Source organism: Falco cherrug, chromosome 9 (assembly GCF_023634085.1).
Source record: "Falco cherrug isolate bFalChe1 chromosome 9, bFalChe1.pri, whole genome shotgun sequence".
Classification (NCBI taxonomy): domain Eukaryota; kingdom Metazoa; phylum Chordata; class Aves; order Falconiformes; family Falconidae; genus Falco; species Falco cherrug.
The window spans coordinates 42,660,947-42,688,434 of NC_073705.1; the positions used below are offsets into that span (position 1 = coordinate 42,660,947).

General features: G+C 35.2%; 1 protein-coding gene across 5 annotated transcripts in view; it reads left to right on the plus strand.

Annotated features, from left to right (window-relative positions):
- CCSER2 (coiled-coil serine rich protein 2) overlaps positions 1–27,488 on the plus strand; it is a 73,379-nt gene that overhangs the window by 32,241 nt on the left and 13,650 nt on the right. For 3 of the 5 annotated variants that reach the window (XM_055720462.1, XM_055720464.1, XM_027817167.2), the window contains exons 4-9: positions 1,790–1,880; positions 5,029–5,191; positions 5,829–6,024; positions 15,215–15,295; positions 17,134–17,220; positions 18,847–18,945. In XM_055720462.1, coding sequence (XP_055576437.1) covers positions 1,790–1,880; positions 5,029–5,191; positions 5,829–6,024; positions 15,215–15,295; positions 17,134–17,220; positions 18,847–18,945 — 717 coding nt within the window. Of the gene's footprint in view, positions 1–1,789; positions 1,881–5,028; positions 5,192–5,828; positions 6,025–15,214; positions 15,296–17,133; positions 17,221–18,846; positions 18,946–27,342; positions 27,428–27,488 lie in introns of all 5 variants that reach the window. The other 2 variants (XM_055720466.1, XM_055720465.1) reach the window with 1 other exon arrangement.

A 27,488-nucleotide genomic window follows, 5' to 3' on the forward strand; every position in this document is an offset into this window, starting at 1 on the left:
ATGGTTTTCATTTCTCTGTGAAGTTTTCCATAGTTGGTTTTATTATTATTCACGGTGCCCTGATATGTAGGTTTTTCTGTTTTTTCCTGTAAATACTTAGAATATGTAAACAAAATAATTCAGGTAGGACTTTGAAATATAACCAAAAGAGGTGGTTCTGTCTCAAGTGTTCCATCTTTCCTTTATATTGCTCATGTTTTACAAAGTGCATGTGAACTATTTTCATTTCATACTCTCATCCTAAGCCAATAAATTACTTCCCTTGCAGAAATGTAGAATCTTTCATGTTTTGTGTCACAAACAAACAAAAACATTTTAAAATATACTTAGCTCTTGGCACCATTTGTAACAGTACAGTAGTCCTTTGGGAACACTATAGGAAGACTGCTGAAGAACAGTTGGAGTAACAGTTTAGACAAATGCCTGTTTATGTTCTTCCTTTTCAACTATACATCTCTGACAAAGCAAACCTAAGAAACGGTAGCCAGCAAAAGGATAGCTTTCCAAGTGAATGTTGTTTTGCAGTGCACGCGTAGTCTATATGCAACTATTCAGTTAAGTATTTAATGAACACTATTATCCAGTGAGAAATAGAGACAGATATTTTACTTAGATTTGGTAGCTTTTTTCAGTATTGGTCCCATGAATCATCTTTGGGTGTAGCTGTTAGATACAGAAAAATCTGTATCTCTGCTCTTAGAAAAGAGGCAGATGTCAAGTGCCAGAGTCTGATCTTGGGCCTTAAAGCTATGGCTTTTATCTGTGGGGTATGGGAAAACAGAGCTCAAGACTTAAAACTGCATAACTAGTAACAGTTTCCTTAGACCTACTTTGTGTTACAATCACTTGGTATTAATAAGTTTAGCTTTCTTTGAATAATGAGGTAAAGCAGCGTCTGCATTTCTGATCAAGTACTGCACTTCATTGCCTGATGTGCCTTCTCAGTAGCGTGATACTAGCAGCATCTGTCCGCTCAATAAGCTGAATATTTTGCAGCCTTGACCTCTGGAGTTTTTCCTAATGTTTGTAAACTTAAGGGAAGAGGGGTTGGTTTTTGTCTTCCTAACACTGTCTTGATTTGCCGACATTATAGTCCTTTTTCTTTAATATACATTGCTATCTACAATATGCATAATTCCATTTAGTACTAACATTTGACTGAATTTTTCTTGTACTACTAGTACACCCATGCAACATGAGTTTGTTAGTCCCTTTAGAAACTGCTTTGTATGAACCATAAACTTAAAGTCAAAAGCAGCAGAGTTTAGTGGTGACGGCAGCATATTTTAAGTTTCGTTGGCCCAAAAAAATCAAGATAATACAGGTTTCCCTCTTCCTTTCCATTAGGTTACAATAGTATGATATGAGAGCTAAAATAAGGTGATTCAACATCTTCTCTTCATATAGCTGTTTTTGAATTCTAAGTGAGCAAAGTAATTTAGTTTTAAAATGTTTCTGATTGGGGAAGAGGCAGTATATTAATGGATTAATGAATTAATGAAGAAAAATCTTTGGAGTATTCCGTAGGTATCAGGCAGAAAAATGTTTTTATCCATAGTTATTTCATCTAGCACTGTTATTATATGCTATTACTAGAGTTATTACGATTGTTGTTTGTATAGACGGTCTCAAGTAAGATTGATGTTGGCTTCTAAAGGGAGTAGGCTGCTGATAACATTGGGAATGTGAACAATACAAATGTAGCAAAGGTTTGAAATAAAAATGTTATGATAGTAGGGTAAATGAAGTATCATTAAAGCAGCTATATCTCACGCTTTCTTACTTGCAGGATATTTTGAATAATCTTGATTCATGTGATCTTGAAGATGATGATCTCATGCTTGATGTGGACCTGCCTGAGGACCCACCTCATGACAAAGGTTAGTAAAGTAGCCAAGCAATCTTATTGCGAAGATGCATTATGGACTTAAGAGTTTTTTGAGTTATGTTCTGACATCTCTTTTAATAAGCCAATGCACTCCTCAAATTGTTTTTTCTTTAAGTAACAGCTCTTTCTTATCTGAAATGTTGAAAGTGTGTTATTTGTTTCCCCAGATACAATCTTTGCATTTAGATAATTGTAAAATTAGAAATGTACTGCCTTTTATAAAAATGCAACCTTGTTGCACACTGTTTGTTCTGTTTAAATTATTTTAATAGGATAAATGTCAAACTTTTATGTTGATCATTCAGTCTCAGGCTTCAGCTATATTTGAAAATGTTGGAACGGCATCTTTTCAGCTTTGGTGAATGACAGTGTAATCTTTTTGAAATAATTATTTTTTTCTACAAAATTACAGTATCTCCTAATATATTTTTATACAATTCAGGGTAACAGGAACCTTAAGATTTAGGATGTGTGTTCTCAAGGTGTCTTTTATGCGCTGTTGTTATCAGCAAGGAAGCTGGCAAACTTTCACAGGAAGGATATTGGCACCTGCATGCCACTAAAATAATACAAATTCAAACTAGAATGAACTAGGTAAGGCAAATTATTGACATACTTCCTCAAATCCTGGCCTGGAAAAGTTGGAAGCATTTGCTTTTGGTCATTTGTGGCCTACTTGTAAGAATTGTCACTGTCATGTGATTATAGGTATTAGTTCTGTCTTAAAGTTCAGTGGAGGCTAATGTATCTTCAAATGAATAGAAACATTGAATACGGAGCACTGCAGTCCCCTAGGCTGTACAAACAGGCACTGAAAGAAAAAAGGCTTTCATTATTTTGTGTACCGTTCAGCTGCCTGCTGAAGTTTGGGCAAATGCACGTTTTTTTGAGTAGCTTTTTGAGTTCCTTGGGTGAAGACTCCTGTGTGTATGTTAGATTCGAAGCTAAATTAACAGTAAATAAATACCTAGTCTTCCATTACCACAACGATGGCACATCATGTTTTAAGAGTGTGCCCGTATGAAGTGCAGTACTTAATATTTTCAGTCTCAGAAGAAGTTTTACAAAGTACTTGTGTGAAAGGTGCTTATTGACAATAATGCTAGTATTCAACTTTACAGCCCAGATAAAAATTTAACACCTATTTTTTTACTTTTTCCAGAATGGGTAACAATCCAAGCCTAGGGGATATTCTTTCAATAAGGTTAACTTTAATTCTGTTAGGAAAAACTAAGAAATGATTTTGAAGGGTAGATTAATTTCTCTTAAAATTCCTAGTTTATAAAACATGCATTACATCTGCATGAGTAATTTCAAGTTACTAATTAAAAAACTGTTAATACATGCATTTTAAGGTGAATGTTTGCCACAAAACCATAAAAAACTTCATTTAATCTAGACATGATTGATTAAATGCAATCATTAATTCACTTCTTTCTTATTTGCATCAATATAATAAACAGAAACCTACTCTCACTTCTACAGCTAAGTATCAAGAATATTTGTATAGCTGGAATATGTTTTGTGATTATGATGATCTTGTGTAAGCTGCTGATTCAGGAGAAGTTTACTGTTTGAGATTAGCTAATTACTCCTATTTTTGGCATTTTGTAGAAGTTGAGTTTCCTTATAAAATTAACGTGGCATAAACTGGGGATCTGCTATAATCACTACTTATCTTGAAATCTCTGAATTTTTAGCAAAGAAGATCTGAAAAAAAGAATCCAGAAGCCACCTCCAGGTTTCCCCTTAAGTGAATGTGACCACCTGAAAAAGTGAAACTTGTTTGTTGTTAATATAATGTGTTTTTACTCGGTATCTCAATTTCATTTTCCAAAGCTGAAAATCATCATAATATAATCATTTAAGCTTATTGTAGGCTTATTTTGAATAGACCCACTTGAATTTCCATGTTATGAACCGTACAAGGATGTTTCTAAAGGAAAATAAGTCTTTTGTTACTTTAGATGAACAAGTTTTTCTCACCTGGTTTTTGGTTATTGAATTTGGTGATAAAAACTGAATTGTAGATATGAGTATTAATTATAATCATATTTAACAGCACTTCTTACCAACATTTTTTTTTGTAATGATGTGTGACTTCAGTGATGTCAGACTCTTAAGGCTTTCCAGGTCCTTAGAAACTCTCCTTGTTTCACTTTGGAGTCTGGGATGCTGCTTGGACACTATTTATAGAAACAGTTCTAGCTCAACAAGTATGCAGTGAGTGAGGATAGCAGTTTTAAATCACAGGGTAAAACTGGGCTCACTTCCCAACAACACGCAGGCTGGGAACTAAGCAGGAAGGAAGGCCTGTTTATGAGCGTCTTATGTGCAACTGAGTAGGCAGACGAATAAAACAATGTGCTCTTGTATAGTTATTTTTCTAGCAGAAGACTGACAGTGTGAGGAAAAACCCCTTGGGTAAGTGAAGGAGAAAGTCTGCTTCTTTTTTTCCAGTGTCTGACTGCACGGATAGCAGTTGTTTTGGATTTGTTTCTAGTGGTTTACTAGCTGTTGCCAAATAGTTTTTGTTCTCTTAAGAAGTTTGTGGAATATGCTTTGCAAAATTCAGTGTTTTAAAGATTTTTGTTTGCTTGTTCTAAGTCATGCTTGTTGTCCAGGTAAATCAAGATTAAATGTGTCTCAAGTTGAAAAACAAACACGGTGAACAAGAGGATATATATATATATATGTATTTTAAGTACTGAAACTGTTCTGTTTTGGAACAAAGTACTGGCCTTTTTCTAAAACGACTTTGTGTGAAGTGTTTGAACTTTTTAAAGATCTGAAGATACTGTCAGACCAAAAAATGGTACTTTTGGATTACTTTTTCTTCCCCATAGCTCTTCAAATGATTTTTCTTCTTAAAGTGGAAATACTGTTAAGGCTTAATTCTGTAGTTTCTGCTACAGATTAATCTTGTAACAAGCTTATATGCTGTTAAAAATGTGACACCATTACAGAAGTCTGTTTGACAGTTCTAAAATGCATATTTTTTTTTTTTTTTGGATCAGTTTAAAAAAATTAAACCCCCGAAACTTTATGCTACAAGTTACCAGCACATAGTCAATATTTTGTTTACAAGGTCTTAGAAATACTTTTTTTCTTTTTTTTTTTTTACTTTATGCTCTCTGTAGAGGAATGTGAAAATATGAGCCGTTTTGATAGACAAGACAGAAATGCTAGACAACATCAGGAAGGATTCTGGAAAAGAACACCACAGCAGCGATGGAATACACAGGATCACTATCACCTTGGCCATACTGATCACTATATCCATAGTAAAAATGATTTAAACAGGTAAAGGACTTGCCTCTTTTTCTCCCAAGCCATTAAAATACTCTAATGAGAAATCTTTGTCATTAGAGGGTCTGTCTTGTACTGAGTACAAGGTGTTGTATATACATCTATAAACTGCATGGGAGCATCACTGAGATTTATAACCATTTATTTTCAAAACTTTTGTTTCTGTTGTGTTTTTTAATCTAAATATTTATTACTTGTTTTTGTAAGATAATATAAATGCTTGAGTAAATTACTGTATGTGTTCCATGGAAAGACATTACACTGTCTTATTACTTGCATTTTGTATGTTTGGACAGTTTTTACTTACATTTCATTTAAAAACTAACTAGTAATCCTACAGTTCTTATAGGCTAGCTTGCATGACTAAGTTTAAAGAAATCCTGATGGGCAGGCTGGTTTTAGGGTACTGTAGCTGTTGGTCTGCAAGATATTTGTACAAGTGGGAAGTAAAGTCCAGCACTTAAGTGAAATAGCATTGACATTTTCTGATTTATTTATTTTCTGCTCTATGCCACAGTATGTGGATATAGCTCAGGTTACATAACACTTTCTTTTTTACTAAATGCTCTGTAGCTCTACTTTTTCATCACTGTTTGGATTTTTTTAGTCTTTATTTTATTATTTTTTTTAGGGGCTCAAACTACCTAGAATCTCCTGTTGGTCACTATGAAAGCTATGGAACACCGAATTTTTACCAGGCTCCTAGACAGCTGGTGGGCTTACCGGAGAATACTGTGATGCTTGATGAAATGACCCTTCGGCACATGGTCCAAGACTGCACAGCTGTAAAAACTCAGTTATTGAAACTGAAGAGATTACTGCATCAGGTGAGCTGTTTAAATGGAACAAAAGCAGTAAAGTATATTGTAGGGGGAGCTTAGGTGGGCTAATGTTCTGTTTGGTGTTATTAAGCTACTGTCATTTCTTTTATATGTTGAATTAATGTGTCCAAGAAAGTGTGCGCTTTATATTGCCATTTAAAATAGTACTACTTTTGCTTTTTCAGCACTTTACTGTCTGCAAAAAATACTAAATAATGTTTTCCTGCATCTCTGAGGAAATAACGCTAAAGAAATTTTAAAAAATCAGTGGATGTGAAGACAAGCTTTTATTTAATAAGATCCTAAAAAGCTGAGAGAAAAGAAAAATTGATCCCACTGATCAAACTTGCATTTGGCAAGTCAGTGCTAACAGCTTTTTCTTAAGGTTTTGTTTTCTTTGTTCTTTTGATCTTTTCTCTGTGTTTTGACAAAAATCTTAGCAAATCCTACTGGGTCATCTCGATTGGAAGTGCTCAAATTTAACCTTTCTAGTGTATAAAATCACTGAATTGTCATAAGCTTTTAAGGAGCTTTTTCATTTCACCTCAAAAACTGGCAAATTCCAGGACTTGGTAAAACGCTGGACGATTCAGCAGAAGTATGGTGTTTCGGCTGCAAAAATTCCTTTGTTACCTTAGGGAAAAAAAAAAAGTCCATGAGACTTTCTGTGGTGGTATATACAGATTAGCACTGAAAAGTACCTGTGTGATGTTCTCTTTAATACTAGATTTACTGCTGTTCTTTTCTAACAGGATAATGTAATGGGAATAAGTTTGTGCCCTGAAAGTAAGACACTGAAACGAAACACAGCAAAACAAAAAGCAAATCAACCCTGAGGCTAATTCAAGGGAATGACCCTGCCTTTTAGAAATGTGAGCATTTGCTTCCTGTGGTAACTGAGAAGACTGGAGATGTTTTTCCACTGACAAAATCAGAAATGCTATTGTAACAAAAATAATATAGTGTCAGAGAGGATGGAAGGTGTGTTCTTAGGTCCAAATAACTGCATAGTGGACTGCATGAACTGTGCCTCCCAACAGCCTCAAGCTTGCAATTAGTACATGAAACAGATACCGGGGAACTCGTTATCTGGAGCTTTTAGTGCCCTTAACACAAGGACAATTAAACAATTAGATAGATGATTTGTGTATGTGTAATTCACTGTAATTGTAAAGGTGTGCACTTTATAGCCAAATTAGTGTGTGCCCCTGCAGAATACTGTATTTTAAATGTTGATCTAGTTTATAACAGCCAGACTTTTCTAAAAGGTTACAGAACACAAACCTTGCCTCAAGTAGCTCAGTCTAAGTTTTTTAAAAAACCTAAATTCATGGGAGAAAGTTACTTCTAATATGTATGTTCTTCAAAATCTGTTGCTGCTTTTGTCAAAAGCTTGATCTTCTCCCCCTCCCTTCCTGTAATAGCTAGTTTTGTAATAACAAGCATTGTTCATTCCTTCAAACTTTGTCAAGCATATTTCTCTATATTTTCTGACCTAGCCCCCCCTGCTTTGACTCACTGCTTCCAAAACTCGTCGCTGGACTTATTGTTTGATTAAAAGGCTGGATAAACATATGAATAGTAATGTAAAAGTAAAGTAACCTGCTACAGAGGGGAAGACTTCAGACAATTACTACCTTTATTTACTAAACAATGAGTAAATTTTGTATGAAATAGTTTTTCATTATTTGTAAGTGTTAAGCCTTAACTGAAAATATCGAGCTTTATACTAACAGAAATGAGTTAAAATATTGAAATTCTTTTTTGCTTACCATGAAGAGCAGAAGTCTAGTTTTGAAAACAGTGACATGAACTTTAGCAGTCTGAATACTGGACTAGGGCTTGATCTCAGTCCTCTTAAAAAAAAAAAAAAAAACAAAACCCACCAAGTAAAAAAAGCGAGATACTAAGTCAGCTCCTTTCAAACATTAGCTGTAGTAAAGGAAGCAGAAGTTGTTACAATACAGATGAAGCAAATGTAAGCTTAAATGTATAGGTGTTATCTTATCCAGTTATGACTTTTAGTGTTATTATTTAATTTGGATAGGTAGAGATAGAGCTGTAGTCAGGTCTTGGACGTGAGGTCTCACAGAAACAGTTATAGTAAGATATAATATCTATATTCACTTGTATAAAATGGATCTAATTAACTGTAGTGTGGCTTACTGTAGAGCATAGCATGTAACGAATGTATACCTAACAGATTCCTAGGGAGACGTCATGTGCTATATGGGATTCATTGCTGTGACTGGAGCTCACATAACCATATATAAATTATCTTGAATATTACTAGCAATAGAGCTGCAACAGCATGGTTTTGGTGTTGTGTTCCCAGCTCTTCTTGGAAAAATAAATAGTTATTTGAGCAGTCTAGCTCAAATAGTTTCTGAACTCCGTGTGACCAGGATAACAATGCCAGCAGTACACATGCTGCCTGTTTACTCCTCACACGCTGCCATCTCTCTGTACCTTCAAACAGTGAAACCAGAAGCAGGAGTCTCTCCTGCAGGGTTTTTTAAAGATTTTTACTGTATTAAGTATAAAGTTCTCTGATTTTGCAGTACTGTTATACTAGCTTACATGGAATTAAAAAAAAAAGTACATTCTTCATGCACTAAATGCAGCTGTAAATATTTACAGGGAGACGTTGAACTACTGGTGAACGTTCTCCATGCTTAACTGGAGCACTAACTTTGTATTGTAAGAAGAAAATGCTTTGGAAGTCTTAACTCTAGTAATAATTGACATCTAAATGTTAATACCTCTTAAACATTGACTAAGGTACTTGATTTGCATGCTTAATAGTTAGTAAGTTTTCTTCTTATCAAACTTCTGTCTTTCTCCTCCTCAATTAACTTATTAAACTTGCTGCTCTAGATAAGGGTAACTAGAGCTAATGTGTTAGTACAATTCTTACTTAAATCAAAATGTTCTTTCCTGATGCCCTGGAGCCTTTGATCTAGGCAAGGATTGACCATCCTCCCTAGTAACTTTCTCTCAAGACTGGCCACATTGATTCCCAACCGCTGTGTCTTATCTCAGATAAGCACTTGCTGATATCCTAAGGAGTACTGAAGCATGAAGGGGTTCACTCAGCTGTGAGATTTGTGAGGCCCTTTTCTTCTGGGGAGGCAGGTTTCATAAAAAAATGTTTCTTTTCAACTTACCTTTCATGAATGGGAAATAAATTCTATATTTTCAAGCACAAATCTTCATTGTAACTTATTAGAAATGACTAGCCCATTTGTATGAAGAGGTATGAATGAAGAAATGAAGTCTGTAGTGCAAAACTGTAAAATGCACGATGTTTCTGCTGAGGCTTTAGATGAGTATGTCACTTGTAAAAAGAACACAATAAATACTTGAAAGATATACATCTGGTGCAATCTGTAACAGATACTTACCTTTAAGAAGCCTGCAGACAAGGAGGAAATATATTTACTTAATGAAATAGAGATTTTTTTTCATGTATTAAGTTGTAGAAAATACACCTACAATTGTGAATTTTTTTTCTTAGCTACAAAATAGTTCACCTCAGTGACTTAACTGTGCTTGAAAGAAACAGAACCACAGAAATGAAGAAAAAGTAGCAAATAGACAAATTTTAAGTTTAAGCAGTTGGTTAGCTGTTCAGACTATCACTGTAACAGTGGTTGACAGTGGGCAATGGAGACTGTACGATGCTCATTCATAGTGATATCTGTATGAACCTACGTGCAAAATGCTCAGTAGTCAGCAGGTAAGTATCACCATCCACTTTATGGATGCTTAATGAATCATCTGTTTGCATCTTTGTAAAAATGCTGTTAGCAAAGGAGACTGTTCAAATAAATGAGTAAGTTTTACAAAAAAACTTTGAGTTTGGAATCAAAGGCTAGATCTTGATAAAGCTTTAATAAACCTTGATGAACTTGAGAGCTTTGTTTAGCATTTTTCAACTTTGTGAGCTGTAGATGCTGGAATGTTGAAAGAATTCTCAAGATTAAATTATTGGTATGCTATTAGTAGTTAATTCTTTTAAAATCCTGTGTGTTAAAAGGCAGCTTATGCTGTTTGGGAACCACAAGATAGCTGTGGAAAATGCATTTGCTTCTAATGGGTTGATTTTTGTAATTGAAGAATTTAAATTATGTTAGTATAATGAAACAATTATCTTTAAGCTTTGAGCTTTGTATCTTCCTCTGAGGCAATATGGGAGATTTCTTCTGAAGAGAGAATACCCTTTATCTCTCCTCTTCTTCTATTCTTCTAGAAGTTCTACAATTTTCCTTTATTTTACTTGTGCTTTTAATTAAAGCCTGCAAGTAATAGCACCCAAAGGAAGCAAGGGGGAAAGGGAAGATGCAAAGCATAGGCAGTGAGAACAGCTGTCTCTATGCTGTATAGGAGGTGCATGTTTATAATACTGAAATATGTTCTGGGGACTATTATGATGTATTATGTCATGGAGCTTGACTGTTCTTTTTGGTTGTGTTTTTGTCTTTTTAAAATAGAGGCATGTAAAATGAGAACACGTAACTGCTGAGAGGATAGGAGAGAATACAAGCAAATGTAGCATTTTTGAGCTGCTGAACTGTTTATCAGCAGAAATATTGCAGTGCTCAAAACCCAACAATCTATCTATACATAGCAGCAGTTTACCTAATATTCAGGTTAGAAAGGTAGTGAGATTTTTTTTATTATTATTAAGCTGTTCTTGACTAAATACTTGTATGTGATCATAATTAGTAATCTGGGACTAAATAAAAATTTATGTTTGGTATTCTGTTTACCAAAAGCAGTAAGTCAGTTCTTGGGGATTTGTAAAGTGAAAAAAGCAGAGGGATTTGTGTGTCATTTGTGCTTAAGATTTCACACTTGTTAAATGTTGGCATGAGAGCATGTTAAGTACAGCCACTCAAAAATACAGGTTTCAGTTTGTGGCTCTCTTTGTATTTGGGTGAGTTGTGGTGTACCTGTGACAGCCATGATGGAAATTGTTCCCACAACTTTAGCTCATGATCTTGAGATGGATTAAAAATGACAGATGCAGAGTAGAGAACATAATAAAATGCTTCAGTTACTGTAACATGTAAGAAACATGTAAAAACATTGGACATGTAGAAAAACCCCAGAGAAATAAGGTGCATGACAATGTTAATACTTGAGGAAGAAAGTATTTTTACATATTTTGCCTCTGTGTACACTTAAAAGTGGTATCTGTAACTCTCACTGAATTTGTCCTGAAACAATAAAATCGACTGGTTTGTAGAAAACTAAGGTGGTATTAATTTTATCAACAGATACTGTTTGCAAAGGAATATGAAGCTAAAATAATATTCAGCTTGAAATCAGGTTACTTTGATAGTCATGATTGTAAAGCTTGAGACATTCCTCTCTATTTGTTCTATAGGCACTTTGCTCATAAATACAAACACATTATTAGAGAGATGGTGAATTACATCTCATTACACTACCTTTTTGAAGACAAGTGTGAAGTTGGGGTTTTTTTTCAGAGCAACCTGCTAGTCTTTGAGTATTCTAAAGATGTTTGAAGGGAATTTATGTGTGGATTTTTTTTTTCCTGACATAACCACCTGTTCCCTTTATGTACCTATAGTGAATTTGGGATGATTTTCTGTCTGGGGTATTTTGTAATGGTTTCTGATTCCAGGTTTGCTGTAATTTTATAAGCCACTTTAAAACTTACCTTGAGTTATTGATTACTTCAGTTTATTACATAGGGACCACACCACCCATGACTGGCCAAAAGTGTATGCTGCGGACTTAAGTCCAGCAAAAACTTTCCAGGAAATGTAATTGAGGTGAAAATGACTGTAGTCGGGTAGCAATTCAAATTGGTTGCTGATTTTCATAGCAACAAGAAAAGGACTGTTGAATGCTCACTCACTGCCATATTACCTGACTGCTTTTCATTTTTAAATATTGCGTGCAAATAGTTATATATGGATTTACATTGGGTTAAAATAATCAATCTATAACTGAAGACTGTCCCTACCTAACTAATTAAATGTGAATGTCTGCAATGTTAGTCATCTGTCAGTTTACATATTGCAAGTTATCTTCATGCCTAATCTGCCAGTGATGTTTAAAAATAACTGTACCAGGATTGCCAGAATGTATGAGGTTTGAGTTGTTTGTTGCAGTGTTTTAAGTTTAGAAAGTAATTACAAATATTAACTGTTTTTCTTCCTTCTTATGCTGCTATTTTTTCAAAAGGAATCTTCTGCTAAGGAAATTCAATTAAAATGTATTGTTTCTGCCTATGTTTATAAGTAGAAATTATTTTTCTGTGCATTTGATAAGCATTTGTTTTTGATATGGTTAACAAACTATCCTGAGTTCTTGTTTTTGCCAGCGTCTTTTACGTTTGCACAATTGAGGCTCGTACAACTGCTTTTAAGATGTTGTTATAATGTAGTGAATAATGTATTCTACTACTGTAAGAACGTTAGGTAAAAACGGAAAGGTAGCAGCTTTTTATATCGCTTATTGCAATGTGATGATACCTTTGTAAAGCTTGTTGTAGTTTTACCTAAAGGTTAAAAGTGTATGTTCTTCCCAAGTTCCTGAAGTCTGGTGATATCATAGCGTATAATTCCTATGCTACCAAAAATAACATGTGGTATAACCAGTTACATTTGTTTTGCTAATTGTAATCTTTTTTGTATGTAAGTAGCCTTTTTCTGTTTATTTCCCTTTCCTCAATCTCATTTTAGCAATGTGATGAGCAAGAAAGAAGCAAAACAAGAAAAGTTTGATTCATCCAAGCATATATTCACAATGGGATGCTTAAATTCCCAGTGATAGTATTAGAACTGATTATTATTTTTTTTCAGTTGCCCTGTGTTCATTATGTATATTAAGATGACGAAGGCAGTGGTAAGGGAATTGATGCAGATGAACTCAGTTCTTGTTTTGCTAGTGAGCATTAGCTAGATATAGCATAGGGCTGGAGTAGTTGATTTATATCGCCAGAGAATGTGTGACATACTGACTTCGTTTGCAATTAGGTCTTAATCTGCTGTTGTACAATGTTTTATTGCTCCACTTATATGCATTTTAATGGGAATAAAAAGTATAGCAGAGGTATCAGTGATAGAGCTTTTAGAAGCCTTGCAAGATACTTTTGTCTCAAATCGTTTGTCTTGTGGTGTTTCTGTTCCCATGATTACTCCTTCTCAATTATAACTGACTTTCTGAAGTATCTTCTCTTCTGAGTGTGTGTATTTTATTAGTTGTTTAAAATGGTAAATGCTGAGGAAATCTGTTAGCTGTAGAATATAAAAGAAACACACAAAATATATAATCTGTAAATTTTTCTATGATTCTAATTGCTCACTTCTAGCATTTTATAAATGTTTTTGAATAATGGTTTTTCTTCACACGATTATTGTGCAAACTATTTCAAAACACTGTTAGAATTTGTTCATAACAGACTGTAAACTGCTGCTTCATCAGCCTGTCACTTGCTGGCGATCTGCCCAGAAGGGGCAAGTGGCTATTTGTGAATTGAACAAACTGTGTGTCGGACAGTGTAAGGTGAAGGATTTGCTATGTTAAGGAGTTTGTAGCCTTGAAATTTGACTGCTCTCATAATTAATAGGTTTCAAAAAAAAAAAAAGCCAAGTTTTAAAAAAACCTACAAACCAACAAAACACCAAAAAAATGCAAGATATAAAATTACATCTAAGTGATGGAAATGAAATTTAACTGTCTACAGTATGTTAACTGTGATTTGAAATTGTGTGGTAGTTCTTTGTGTTTTTATCCTTTAAGTTTGATGATGGTTGTACATAGTTGCAAGTAAGCATTGACCGTAGGAAAGAGTAAAAATGTAATAATTAAAAGTTCATCACGTAATCTGTGCTTTGTTTGCATCTGGACAGTCTCACTGTTTTGTGTGTTTTTTGCAGTTTAGTTAAAAATGTATTAGAAAAATTTCTGATGGATTAAAAATCAAAAAAGATACCTCGTGAACATGAAGAACATAAATAGGTCTATTGTGGGGTTTTTCCCTTAACTGATCTTTAGCATTTGGGCTGCAGTATTACTCTTCTGGTTTTGGGGAGTTGCTGATTCGGCTTCAGACTGGTTTTAGACAGGTTTTGGGACATGCTGCCCTTGTGTTCTACAAATGCAATCCTAGGCAGAGGAGTCATTGGGTAAAGAAACTCCCCTCTAAGAACCCTAAAAATAAAGGAGAATACTGTAAGGTAGAGAATTTATTTATTTTAACTTTAAGAAGGTAGCAGATGGAGGAGATGGGCAGAGGGCAGAGAATAAATCTTTTTACACCAAGGAAGTGAAGGGTTACAGTCTTCCATGACCATAAAATAACTGCTGTAATTACGTTGTAGTTTTGTGTTGCACTAAGATTGGACACAACATCACGATACAAACCTGAGAACATACCACGAGAATACACTGTCAGTTGTTCAGTCTGACCTGACTCTAATGTAACTGAAACGTTTCAGGGTCGAGCACCACAGGTTTAGAGGACTGCACATAGTGGCTGCATATGTTTTTTTGTCCTGAGAGTGGAAGTGCTTCAGGACGTACCTAGGCAAACACATTTTGACATCCTTGATAGGTATTTCTGTTTCTACTTGCTGTGCTTAATTTCATGACTGTCATGGAGGGGGGAAAGGGTACTTCTGTGTGGTACCAGTTTTTGTAATTGCTGTTTAGTTCCAGTAGCTGTGAATTTGTGTTGTGTTGGTCTGCCCAGTAGCAATTTTTGCTGCTTTTAGTTAAGAATTCCTAGCTGAACTGTTTTGGCTGTTTATTTTGATATTGTTTAGACATACTATTTGAATGGATGCTAAAGGAAACGAAGCTTTTAAAATCACATAGCATCATTCTTTCCTGATGTAACACATTTGAACACAATGGCCAGTTTTTTAGTGGATTTTTGTGCAAAATCAACACGCCTTGACATAGCTGCAGCTGTTTCTACAGCTTGGCGAGGAGAAGGGAGGCTGTTGATGGCCCTTATTTGGGCACTGTACATATATGTTGCAGCAAGGGAAGCTTTCCTATTAGGGGACTAAAAGGAAAATTAATGGTGAGAGAGTTCAGACTCCGTAACAGGTTCTGCAGAGAGATTGTGTCTCCATCCTTGAAAGCAGGTTTGCAAGGGAGGAGTTTCAGCCAGTAATTCAAGCCTCTTGTTCTTGTTTTTGTTACCTGATAGAATGATGAAAATGTGTCACTCCAGGACATCCCACTCTCAGTTCCAAGTCCAGAACCACAAGAACCTGAGTCAACTTTTAAGGTAAATGACACTGACTTACTCTACAGAATAAGAGACACAAACCTGTTTGTGTTTAACAACAACAAACCAAAAACTTTTGTGTCACTACAAAGTGCTGCTTCTTGTTTCTTTCTTATATTTAAATGCAAACCTAGCAAATGTTTATGTACTTAATCTTCACAGTTTTGTTAAAATAGCAGGGTTTATTTGACCTTTTAAAATATGTACTTGCTAGCACAGTTAATTAGGTAGAATAATTTTGCCTTTTGGTATTTGTAGCAGTCATGCAAATTAACAGCTGAAAAGTAACGTCTTTCAAAAATTTTCTGCTTGCTTGATAAGTGTTGGATTTTGAAAAGACAATTTTTGCTTTGAAGTCTAATCGTACCATACTTATTCAATTACTTGGTCTGTTTCATTACATCTATTGTTGACTTCAGTTCAAAATATTTTTCATCTAAAGTAATTTTTCCCTGAGATAACGGAGGTATTGCAGATATAATTTAAAAACAATTTGAACCCCACAAAATCAAAGATTAATGGCCATTCTAAAACAATAAACTGAAGGAAGAAGCAATCACAATGGGTATTCCAAAAAAGATTATCTCCTGTGGTCACAGATTTGTAATGTTGTGCTTTCTACAGCGCTAAGGTTTTATAGCATTGCTTGGCTGTTACTGTAAAATCGGTACGGAAGGATCACTAGTTCTGCACTTCTGGGAGGGGAGCAATACTTGCTGAAGATGCAATGAAATTGGAAATGCTTCTCAAAAGGGAAGAACACTTACAATCTTAGTCCTATTTGGAAGCTGTCTGTCCAAATCCTGTTTTCCAGGTTTAAGAGGTTTGCCAAAGCTGTATATCCATATACATCATCCTTTAGCAACCCTGGTTTCTAAGTGGTTAACATTTAGGCCTTCTTTTCTCTTTAATTGTTGTCTGATGTATTTGTTGTGCTTGTCTTCCTACAGTCACATCTCTCAATCTTAGTCTTAATTCCCAGAAGATAAAGTATTGCTTTTTATCTTCTTAACAAAAAAAAAAAAAAAAAAAAAAAAGGCTAGGCTTAACTGACACTTTGAATTGTCACTTCTTGAACTGGTGATGGCATATGGTTTGAAAAATTGCACAACCAATCAGGTGTGGTCCCAAAGCAGTAATTAGTAACATCTTCAGTGAAACTGAAATAGTAGATGTATGTTACTAAATGGAAGTATGCCCCTTAATTTATGGCCTAGCTATAGTGGCACAGTTATGAAATACATTAAAAATATGTTATGATGAGAAAATATTTTTAAAAAAATCACTCTTGAATACTTACCAATTTTTTAGTCTCTGAACTTTGCATAATTTTGTCTTCAGTTTTCAGTAGGACGTATTTGAATTGGTTGTGCTGTTTGCATTCAATAAATGTCCTTATGCTTACGTTTCTAAATTATTTGTTTCTTGTTTAATGATTTCTAAATAGCAGCTCACTTAACCTTTAAGCTTCAGTATTTTTTGCAGTTGGATAAAGAGGATTATGGGTAGTGTTTGATTGCTAGGGATGTTCATCTACATTATGTTAGTTGCTTGTATGACAGATGAACTACCACGTGAGAAGTGCAGCTGACTGACTTAGCCTGAAAATTTAGTGGGTCCGCTCAACTGGGCCTCTTAAAGAGATTTCTAGTCAAGTTTCTTCACTCTTTAAGTTGTATGTCTACAGCCCATCTCACCATGTGAATAAGAGGAAAACATCTGCTAATGTTACTGCCAGTCCTCCGTGAACATCTCATGTGATATGTTCTGTATAGGCATTGATTTAGATTGTGTAGTCCTTTATAGAAAACCTTGTATTGCCCACTTTTCTGTTGCAGATGGATGATCTGCTGAATGAGATCAGGCAGCTTAAAGATGAACTGAAGAAAAAGGACGAAACAATCAACCAATTAGAGCACCAACTTGTAAGTATGCTACTAAATCTTTAACAAAATCCCAGGTGTGCGCTGCAGAGTGTAACTTCAATAGGTAATTCTTAGGAAAGCTCTAAGAGGGCTAGGCATCTGATTTTTTTTTCGTACACTTTCATTATAACTAAGGTAAGTTTGGATTCTGTTTAGACCCACCTGTCTCATGGGTCTGTGAAGGTTCAGTTAGCAGACCTGTTTTACATGTTCCAGTGCGTTTGCAGCTGTACACCTGGGATCTTTAATTCTGTAGGCCAGTTATGATTTGCATGTGTGGCACTAAGCAAGGACATTTATACAATTGTTAAATGTATTTAATTTCTGAAAGAAACACTTTGAACATAAACTTCTAGAAGCTGTTCAGAAATAACAATGAGCAAAGGTAAGGCACTTTGTGCTTAAAGTATTTTAAAAATTAACAAGTATAGGGCCTATCATTCTACTTGGTTTGTTGGTTTTTTTTCTCCTCCTTTCCCCGAGTGTCCATTAGTTCACTAAAGAATTCTACCATAGACTGTAAAGCTGAGCAAGGTAGTATTCAAAGTTGATTCTCTTTCAGAAACAAACAAACAAAACCTAAAAACCCCAATAAAATAAAGTATGTTGAATAGTAAGATCAAATTGGTGAAATAAAAATTATGGGCACGTTTTCATCATATATCAGGTTCAGGCAAACATGTAAGTCCTCGACTAAAAGTAACGTATGCCTTTCTGCTTTATACTGTTGTGCTAAGTTAACTTTGGATTTTGCCATGCGTATGTCTGCATTTGGTTTTGGTAAATGCACCTCTATGACAATTCTCATAAAATAACCCCATGTTTTCAAGCCACAGCAAGATCTGAAAGGTAGGGTAGATGAAATGCCGGAAGGTGCACACCATATTTATTTATCATAGCTGGAGTCAATCTTATGTGACTATAATCTCTAATAAAATGTTTGTAATGTGCTTTTGTACATACACGCACTGAAAGTCACCTGTGATCTTCATAGTGTCCCTGTCTAGCATGAGATCATTCCTTCTAAAACAAAAATGAAAGGTTAAGATTTGGCTTTCTGCTCTGCTGCTTAAACATCATAATTCCAGATCACAGCATACCAAAAGAAATTGTCTGCTACACTAATAAAGTCTAATAAAGTCTATTAGTATTTTGCAGTAAGTGTAGATTTTATTTTTTTTTTGTATGCTTAGTTTCATTCTTACTGTCAGCCTTTAAAGATTTCTTCAAGGAAATCTCTCCTTTCCTGCTAGGTCATATACCTAATAACTGTAGTAACTGAAAACCTTTCTGCAGCTAAGGAACTCCACCGTGAAGATGGGTATAACTTACTTGTGATTATTAAAAGGTGACTTTTTCGAGAGTGTAGTGTTTCAGAAATTCGAGTGAATCAAAAACACTTTCCAAAAGTCACGTTTTATTCTAGATTATTTCTGAATATACTTTGGGAAAAGAAGCTGTTGTGCAGTACTGTAAATACTAGTTTCTACAGTTTAATTGTGTTGTGCTGTACTGTCAAGTAATGCATGTTATTTGAACACTGGGCCTTGACTGTGTTTTTCAAGAGCCTTGGTTAGTTGTTTTCTTACAAGTTCGTTCTTTTTTCTCTTTTTGGGGGTGATTAAGGCCACTAGGTGTAACTGCCAGAAAGACAGTCAAAAACCTGCAGGGGCACCATGCATGTATGCTGATAAATTTACACAAACCTCCTGGAGGCGAAGTTCTGTGAGTAATATGTGCCATTTATTCTGTTATGATTTTGTGTTTGATTCCCCAGTTCTATTACTTCTGCTGTCACACAAGTTGGCCTTACTTAAGAGATTGTGCTGTATGTGAGAGTGGTATCCTTCCTGCTGTGCATCCCTTGCATTCTTTCGCCACCTTTTTATTTGAACTTTTATTACAAACATTTATTTTACAATAAGTAATTAAACTTTAGAAGTCTCCTCTTGAAATAATCATCCTTTGCACTGTTAAAATTACAGTCGGTCCAAGCTGTATATCTAATCCTACATATTTTCCTGTATCATGACTTTCAAGACATAGGTAACTGTATTTGGTTTTGGGCTTTTTTCCTGATTAAAGTTTCATTGTTGATGTTCCCACATTTGTTGATGAAAAGCAATGTGTTGCCAGTTTCAGTCCCTAAGAATAAAAAAAAAGTTAATATTTTTATAATTTTAATTTATTTTTTATTTTTATCATTTATTTAAATAATTTGACTCATTCAAAAAATTAATGGGTGAAAATCACTTTGACAAAAGACATCTTCATTCCCATATGTTGTTGCATGGATCACATTCGCTTCCATTATATAAAGCGTACATTCTTCCTGGAACATGAACTCAATACTGCAGATGGGGGAGGTGTAACACATGTGACATTATATAATAATAAGGAATTGTCTTTGAATTCTGAGCAAAGCTTTTGTCAGTCCCTAGCAAATAGTATTTTCTAACTAGAGACATAGTTTGAAGATCCGAAGAGATGTCTTTGAAAGGTTAAAAATGGGTTAGATTTTTGTTTCTTTGTTTTTACCCTGAGTTACTTGATGTGAGATTGTAGTAAAGATAAATCAAACTTGCTATCCTTCTATAATTAATCTTAAATATATAGTGCTAGGATAGAAATACCATCACATTGTATGTTCACCAGTTACTAGCAAACAGCTTTATTCTGTTGAGACCATGCTTTTGAACAATTTTCTCTCTGATAAGAACCCAAAGTAAAAAGATCATATCCATGAGTAGGTTTGAGTTTGTTCCAACACCCCTGTTCCGGAATGTGTGTGTAGTGTCTTTATCCCATTTGTCTCTTTTCCTCTTACTTTAGAGCTTTTGAGCACTTCTGTTGTGTCTTTTTCCCAAGGTTTCATTTCATATGTGTGGTGTTCATTTGATGTTTTTCTGCATTAATACTATTACTAGGTTAGTGGCTATTGTTGTTTTCATGTTCTTTTTTCTTCCTCTCTCATTTTCCAATTAAATTCAGAAACAGATTAGTAACCATTGAAATTTAGTTGCTAACTACAGAACCATTAGTTTGTCTGATGAATTAATACTGCAGGTTGTTCGAAGATATTGGAGAAGATGAGGAATGTGAGTTTGTATCTTGGGGGAAAGGGGTCATTTAGCCAAATTGACTGTTTTGGCCAGGTTGGTTGGTCAGTATATTTCTTTCACAATATTCAGTAGTTTTGTTGAAATAGACGCTCTTTTGTCATGAGCAAGTACAGGTTAAGGGAGGCAATCTTTAAAAAAAAAAAAAAATAAAAAAAAAAATCACAAAACCCCACAAACAAACCCCACCACCACCACCAAAACTAAACCAAAAAACTCCCCCCAAAAACCCTCTGCTGTTTTTCATGGTTAGGGGTGGGTGTGTGTAGTTATAGATATGTGTATGTATATGATACACTTAACATATGTCTGTAGACAGATGACCATTAGTTGTGCATTGTAACCATCTCAGTATTTTTGTCTAAATGTGAAGCTTCTCTTGAAAATTTATAAAGCAATTAGGAAAATTCATGAAGTATTGACAAATTTTCAAAATGCACTGCTTTTCAAGGAGCTTTTATTTGTAAATGATAATGGAAAAATTTTTAGCTGGATGTGTGGGTTTGATTTTTTAAATGTCTTCTCATTTGCATAACTGTAAGTTACAGGTTTTCTGTAAGCAAACAGAAATTGATAGGAAATCCCATATAAAAGAGCTGCTAAAGGAGGCCGATAGTCTTGGTGCTGTAGCCAAGTTTTGGTTTTAATAATCAGACCTCCACTTTCTGGTTTAATAGTTCCTCTGCTAACATGCATTTGTATGCTTCCTTTCATGACTTAACAGAAGTAAAAAGTAGAAAAAACCTTGTTGTGAAATAATTTTTGATCTGGAACCCTATGACATAGTGTTGCTTTCAATAGAAAGGAGAGACAATTGGTTCTGTTTTTCTTGTGGCAGGATAAATGGAAACGGCAGGAGATACCAGAGTAAAATGTATTCTCACTGAAAAAAAAGGCTTAAAATAATTGTTCCTCTATGTTAACATTCCTGTGAAGTATAATAGAACAGTCTTGAACTGAGAGTGCAGGCTTGGAGAAATCAGGTTTATTGGTCCTAAATGTGGTGTGAATCATGAAATGTAGTTAACGTTTATGAATGGAGTACATATTTTAAAAACTTAAATTACAAATGAAGTCTTGGCAATGAGAGAATAGCTCCTTTGAGGTGTATAAGCTTTTTGCTTCTTTAAGTTTGGTAATAGTTATCAAACTTGATGAATATTTAATTCTTTCATTTTTTCCTATGTGTTGACCTGCTAGTCACTTTAAATGATGATGAATATCAGGAAGCTACTTCAGTTTGGTTATCATAACTTTCAAGATTATTCTGGCAGTTTATAAATTCTAGCAGCAATGATACGATGTGTTGATTCCTGAAGTATAAAAAACAGTCCAGGAACACACAGTAATTTACTGTTTCAAGAAATGCTTTAAATGCTTCCAGAAATGTGCTTAATGAACACTGTTAATGTAGTGTTTCATAAAGAATAGATGCTAGAATAAACTAGGAAACAGTGAGAGTGGAAATCGGCTATTGAAAGATTTCAGTCAAGAATTTAAGACTATGTGAATTGCAAGAATTTATTGTGGTTCTGCTGTCCATTTGAAATACCCAGTATTTCTCATCACTTCATTGTTCTCCCAGTAAATAGACAAGTGAATGTCGTATTCTTTTTAAGAAGTTATGTTCTTAACTGTTTCTTTCTTTCTTACCAGATATTTCTAGAAAGTGTCCCATCCTGATGTGATTATAAACTTGTCTGGGGTTACTGTCTTTAGGGGCTACAATTTTTGAAAGTACTTTTTTTTTTTTTTTTTTCCCATTCCTATTTAAAGGTAAATATGTACAGAAACAGAAGCTCTGTAACTGGAAACTTGGTATTTGTGTAATAAAACCTAGTGGCTGAAAATGTTTAGAAAATTTGGCATATTAAAAGTTAATAGGTAGCTACCTGTTATCTAGCTATTGTGTATATTGCATGGTATTTCTTGTTAGTAGTTCCCTGACAGTATGCTCAAAACTTAAGTGACTGATTCTAGAGACAGTAACTTAGAAGGAAACTTTTTTTCTTTGCCACCCTTAAGATAAAGGCTTGTACACATATTCACTGACAAGATAGACCATGATTTTTCTAGAAGGATTTCTTATAGATCTTTCATATGGCGTTCACTTCCTGTTAATTTGTCTATTGTTTAACTATCATGGAAGAAAAAAACCCAAACCTGGAAGAAGGTATTGAAGATGAAATTACCTGAAGAAATAAGTGTCGATGGACAAAGCTTAGAGGGAAGAAACACGAGCAGCCATTGCTCCATTTGTCCTGCAGCCTTTGCAGTATTGTTTCTGTAATGCTAATTATTGATAATATTGTTAAGATTTTGAGGCTAGAGGGGTTAAATGTCAAGTTTATGTTGACAAATCATTTCATTTCTCAGACTGAAAGGTTGTTTGCATATGGCGAGAACTAAAAGACACGCAAGCAGACTGCTAAGTCCTGAATTTGGTTGAAGGTGTCTGTAAAAGATTCTGACCCTTGTGGTCCAGTTGCTTAGCATAACACAACTCCGCCTAGTCCATGGGTGCTCTCCCATGTCCTGCAATAGCAGAAAGCATACAGTAAAAGCTGATTTTTCTCCTTGGTATCAGAGCAGTACACAGCGAGAATAAGCTTTGCTTCCTAAACGTGTATAGGTTCATTCTTGTCTCTGATAAAATGACAACAAAACCTTTCAGTTTGCATGGGAGCATGCATATTTTTGTTCTTTGCTGTATCTCTTTTGTGCTTGTGCACTGAGATATTCTTTGCCTTCTGTTTCATTATTGTTCCAGTTGGTTGTTCCAAAGCCTTTCACATTAATTGTTTTGATGAACCTTTGTAATATCTGAGCTGTCTTTGTGTACTGTTGTCTTCTTGGTTTTGGTATCTCCTACCACCTTAGCCTTAAACTTCCTATATGCTTTGACTCTGCAACTCTGAATTTAAACTTCCACATTTGGAGCCTAGTCACTACATGAGCGTTTATCTTCCCGTTGTGCCTACGTTTCTGTCATTGTCCAGTGCTCTGCCGTTTGCTTGCTGATCCATTAAAACGTACATTCATGGTGAGACAGAACCATAGGTGGACCTAGACAGTAATGTTCTGCGCCTGTTTCTTACTGTTACAGTGACAGTGCATAACATGTAGGCATATAAACGGAAGAGAGGTCCTTTAAACCTTTCACTGGCAATTCTTTTTGGTTTATTATAAACCAGCACATGACTGGGGTATTTTCTTTTTCTTTAGACTTGAATACTTTTGAAAAGAAACATTTTGTTTGTGTTGATACTTGGAACTCTGTTGTTCTAGGTTTGGTCATGATGTGTAGCTCTGAGTTTAAGAACTGGCAGTGCTGGGTGAGATGCAGCAAAAATAATCTTTTCATGGAAGTGCTCGAGGGCTCTAGCTTTACAGATAAAAATGGGTCTTTCCTGTATTTGCGTTTCTGCAGGAGAAAAGACTTTTTAAAAGCAGTATCATTTTGGGGTATTGGTGTATCCTTGGGAAAAGAGCTGAAATATTTGGCTGTTGGCTAAAATTACTGTGCAGCAATAACTTAGAAATATTTCTCCTGTCCTTTTCTGACAGAAGCAATTGATTATGTTCATGTGATTGCTTATTCTAAGGTTGAGGTCTCTCAATTCCTTTGCATTCCATTGCAATGGAAAACTGTGGCCTTAATATCTTCATAGTAGCCTTAAAAAAACCAACCAAACAAAAAAACCCCACAACCAAACTAACAAAATAAACCCACCACAATAACCCAAACAAAATCCACCAGCTTTTCCAGTGCAGTTAGGGTCAGAACCATAAAGTGTTTAGCAGCAATTATACAATTCATCAGCATCTCTGAAGAACATTCATCATTTTGTTCTGGTTTGTAGGCTGCTTGCTTTCAGCTGCTCCCACTTCAGCTTTTCCACTCCCCAGTCTCCTGTTTTGCCTGGTGTTTAAAATTCTGAATAGCTTCTCTTTCGGGATTCTTTTGCTATTTCACAACTCTGTATCTGGGAAAGGAGAGGAATGGGATTTAAGTTTAGTGGCTGGATGCACATAACAGCTCGGGGAGGAACTGTTCCGAGTGCTGTTTAACTTTACAGTGCAAGTGGAAAGACTTGCACCAGTCTAGGCTTCAGAATCCCATTGAATGTTTTAGGTTTTTTTTATAAAAGCTGAGGTAAGTAATGTTGTCATCTTTCAATTCTAATATTGCTTGCTTATGAGTTTTACAGGTTTTTTAATAAGCATAAATTGTGATTCAGGTTTTTCTTTACTATGTTTAGTAGGAAACATTTTCTGTGCATTTTTAATATGTACTGCAGTCAGAGATGTGCTCACTAGTGTGTATTTCTTTCCCCCCTCCTCCCTCTTTATTGCATTTCTTAGGAACCTCAGCACACATTTAACTAATAGAAGGGGATGGATGTGAGTTGTTTAGAGGAGGAAGCACTAAATTTGCTGGAGTTTTGTAAAAAAACTGTTAAAAGTCATCTTTTCATGAAATAGGTTTATCTGCAGACACTTCTTTTAACGTGCTATATTTATGGGACTGATACAACCTTTATAATTTGTAAAATCAGTGTAAGTCATAACACCCATTTTAATAAATGCCCAGTGCTGTATTTCTTGTCCTTGGTTCAATTGATGTTGATCTTAATTACCTTATTTGATGTACATAACGATACCTGTTACGATTTTTTTACAAATAAGAAATATGCCATTTATTTGATGTACACCTCTATGGAGCGGTGTAAACTCAAGATTGCTGCCAAAGGAAGATCTAGTTCTTCTGCTTCTCAGATTATAGACCGTTCTCCAGCATTCAGGAGAAGGGAATTGAACAGCGTCTGGAGAGGAGTTCTGTTTAGCAGGCAAAACACTGAAGCAAGTTACTTGCACTTTCATTTTCTTCTCCAGTCAGAGTAATGATTAAATACCATGAAGAATTATTGAGAAGACTGTACTGTAGTGCTGTGCTTTGAAGTGCTAATAAGGATGCTTAAACATACTGGAATGCATCAAGACATCTAAATATTTCCCTGCTTTTACAACACAACAGTAACTTAACTGTTATGTAGCTCAGCTGGCTTGTACTTGTCCTAATATCCCTTTTTAGAGAGAGAAAGGGAAAGTATCTAAAACTTTCACCTCCCTTCTTAATTTAATGTGTTAAAAATTTCCAAGTAGTCTGGAAAAAGCCTATTGGCAACTCAAACAAGTCTCTACAAGATGAGACCTGTAATCGATTATACTGTGCTTTTTACTATCTAGAGATTCAGTTATGTTGAAAGAATGGAAAGTATTTTTGTTGTTCCACTACCCTGACACCATTACGGATGAAATGTGAACAAGCCTGAAAAATTAAGTGTTCTTTCGTACAGCACTGTGAAAATCCAAACCTTTTGTAAATGTCTTATCAATCGTTGATTGATTAATCTTGTTCCAAGGCATATTTCCGTATTTAATACCTGCTTGGCTGATGCAACATGACTAAAGCTAGTACTGTTGGCCTTTAATGCAGCTGTCTAAAAATTGTGTTGACCTTAATGGCTACTGATGGAGGACTGTAAGAACAATTTAGGTAATAATCAATATCTCCTCTATCTAGAGATAATCAGATTAAAGAACTTGGGGTTTTTTTCCTTGGATTTTGCTCCAATAATTATCTCAACTTCTGAAAAAGAATAAAGAAGTTTTGTCTAATTTTTTTTCCTGTTCTAGTTTAAAAGTGTTCTGGCTAGCAAATTCTAAGAATTGATTAAATGCATGTCTTAAGTTACATCTTAGCAGTACTGAAACTTGAAATAGCAGTGGATAAAATCTAATTAGATTAATATAACTGGAAGGTCAGGGAAGTTTTACAAATTCTTCTAGGATAAATAAAAGCAGAATAGTTCTTTATAGAAAAAATGTGATGCTTAATATTCTTTCAAATAAGCATGGAAATAAAATACTTTGTTTGTCCAGCACTGGCAGTATGATCTACAGCAGATATGCCAGCAGAGAAACTAGGGAGAAGGGGTGAGCTGTGTTCCTGTTTTCTTTGATACAGATGTTCATTCAGATCTTTTAAGCCTGCTGTCTGAAAGAGTAGCTACAACTGGTCGCTGTTGATATCTTCTGGTTACTGGTAGCCAGGAGGTGATGGCAGTTGTTAGCACCAATGTTCTTGAACTTATGAAAAAGGAAGCTTTCAGCTGCTAAATGGTGAAGGGATGGTAAAGGATGGTAAACCTATCTTGCTGAAATAGGAAATCAACACTTGCGTGATTTAAGAGGGCAGTTCCAGCTTGGATAGATTTCTTTTAAATGTAAGGGTATGGAGAAAAATTATAGACTGCGTAAAGCTAGTTCTTCTGGTTTTGAGACTGCAGCAACCACAATGTGTCACTTTTGTGGTGATCTGAAATACCTGACGGGCAAACCCAGCATGGTGTTGATGTACACGGTTCTCTGATCCTGTAATAGAAGACTCAAAGTGCAAGGAAAACAGTTATGCCACCTCTTCTATTTCACATTCAATAAAATTGAGTGAAGTGGACTCTAAAGCACCAGGATTTGCTAGAAAATCTGTTTTGATGCGTTAAAATTTTTTTTGTTGTAAACTAAAGCTGACTGGTTTTCCAGTAGATTAGTATTAAGCAACTTACTGCTTGGTGAGGCATCTTTGAAATGTTTTTGAAATCTCTAAAAATACAAATTTTGGTATGTATTTTTAACATGAAAAGCTCAGGTCCTGTACTTTTCCCTTAAAAACATCTTTAACAGAAATGTGTGCATATATATTGAACAAAAATGGAGGTATTTTGTAAGATTTCTGACTAGTATAGGGCATCATAATGACTTTTTTCCGCTGGGCTTTAGGCTGTAGCATTTACTTTTACAAAGTGGAACAACTGGGAAATATAATGATACATTTCTGGGAGAAAAAAAAAAAAAAAAAGAATGGTGTGGCTTTTTGGTGTCTTGTTTTTCCCTGTTCTCTTTTTTTATTATACTTCTCCCCCTCTCTCTTTCTGCACAGGGTGGGTATTCTGCTCCCTCCTTCTCTCCCTGGCAGGGCTCATTCCAGGGCATCCCTCGGACTGTTCCACCGCACCGCAGACAGAGTGAGTCTGTACCTCTCACTCATCTCCCTCACCGTGTTCCAGTAGAAGCTTCCCCTTTGCA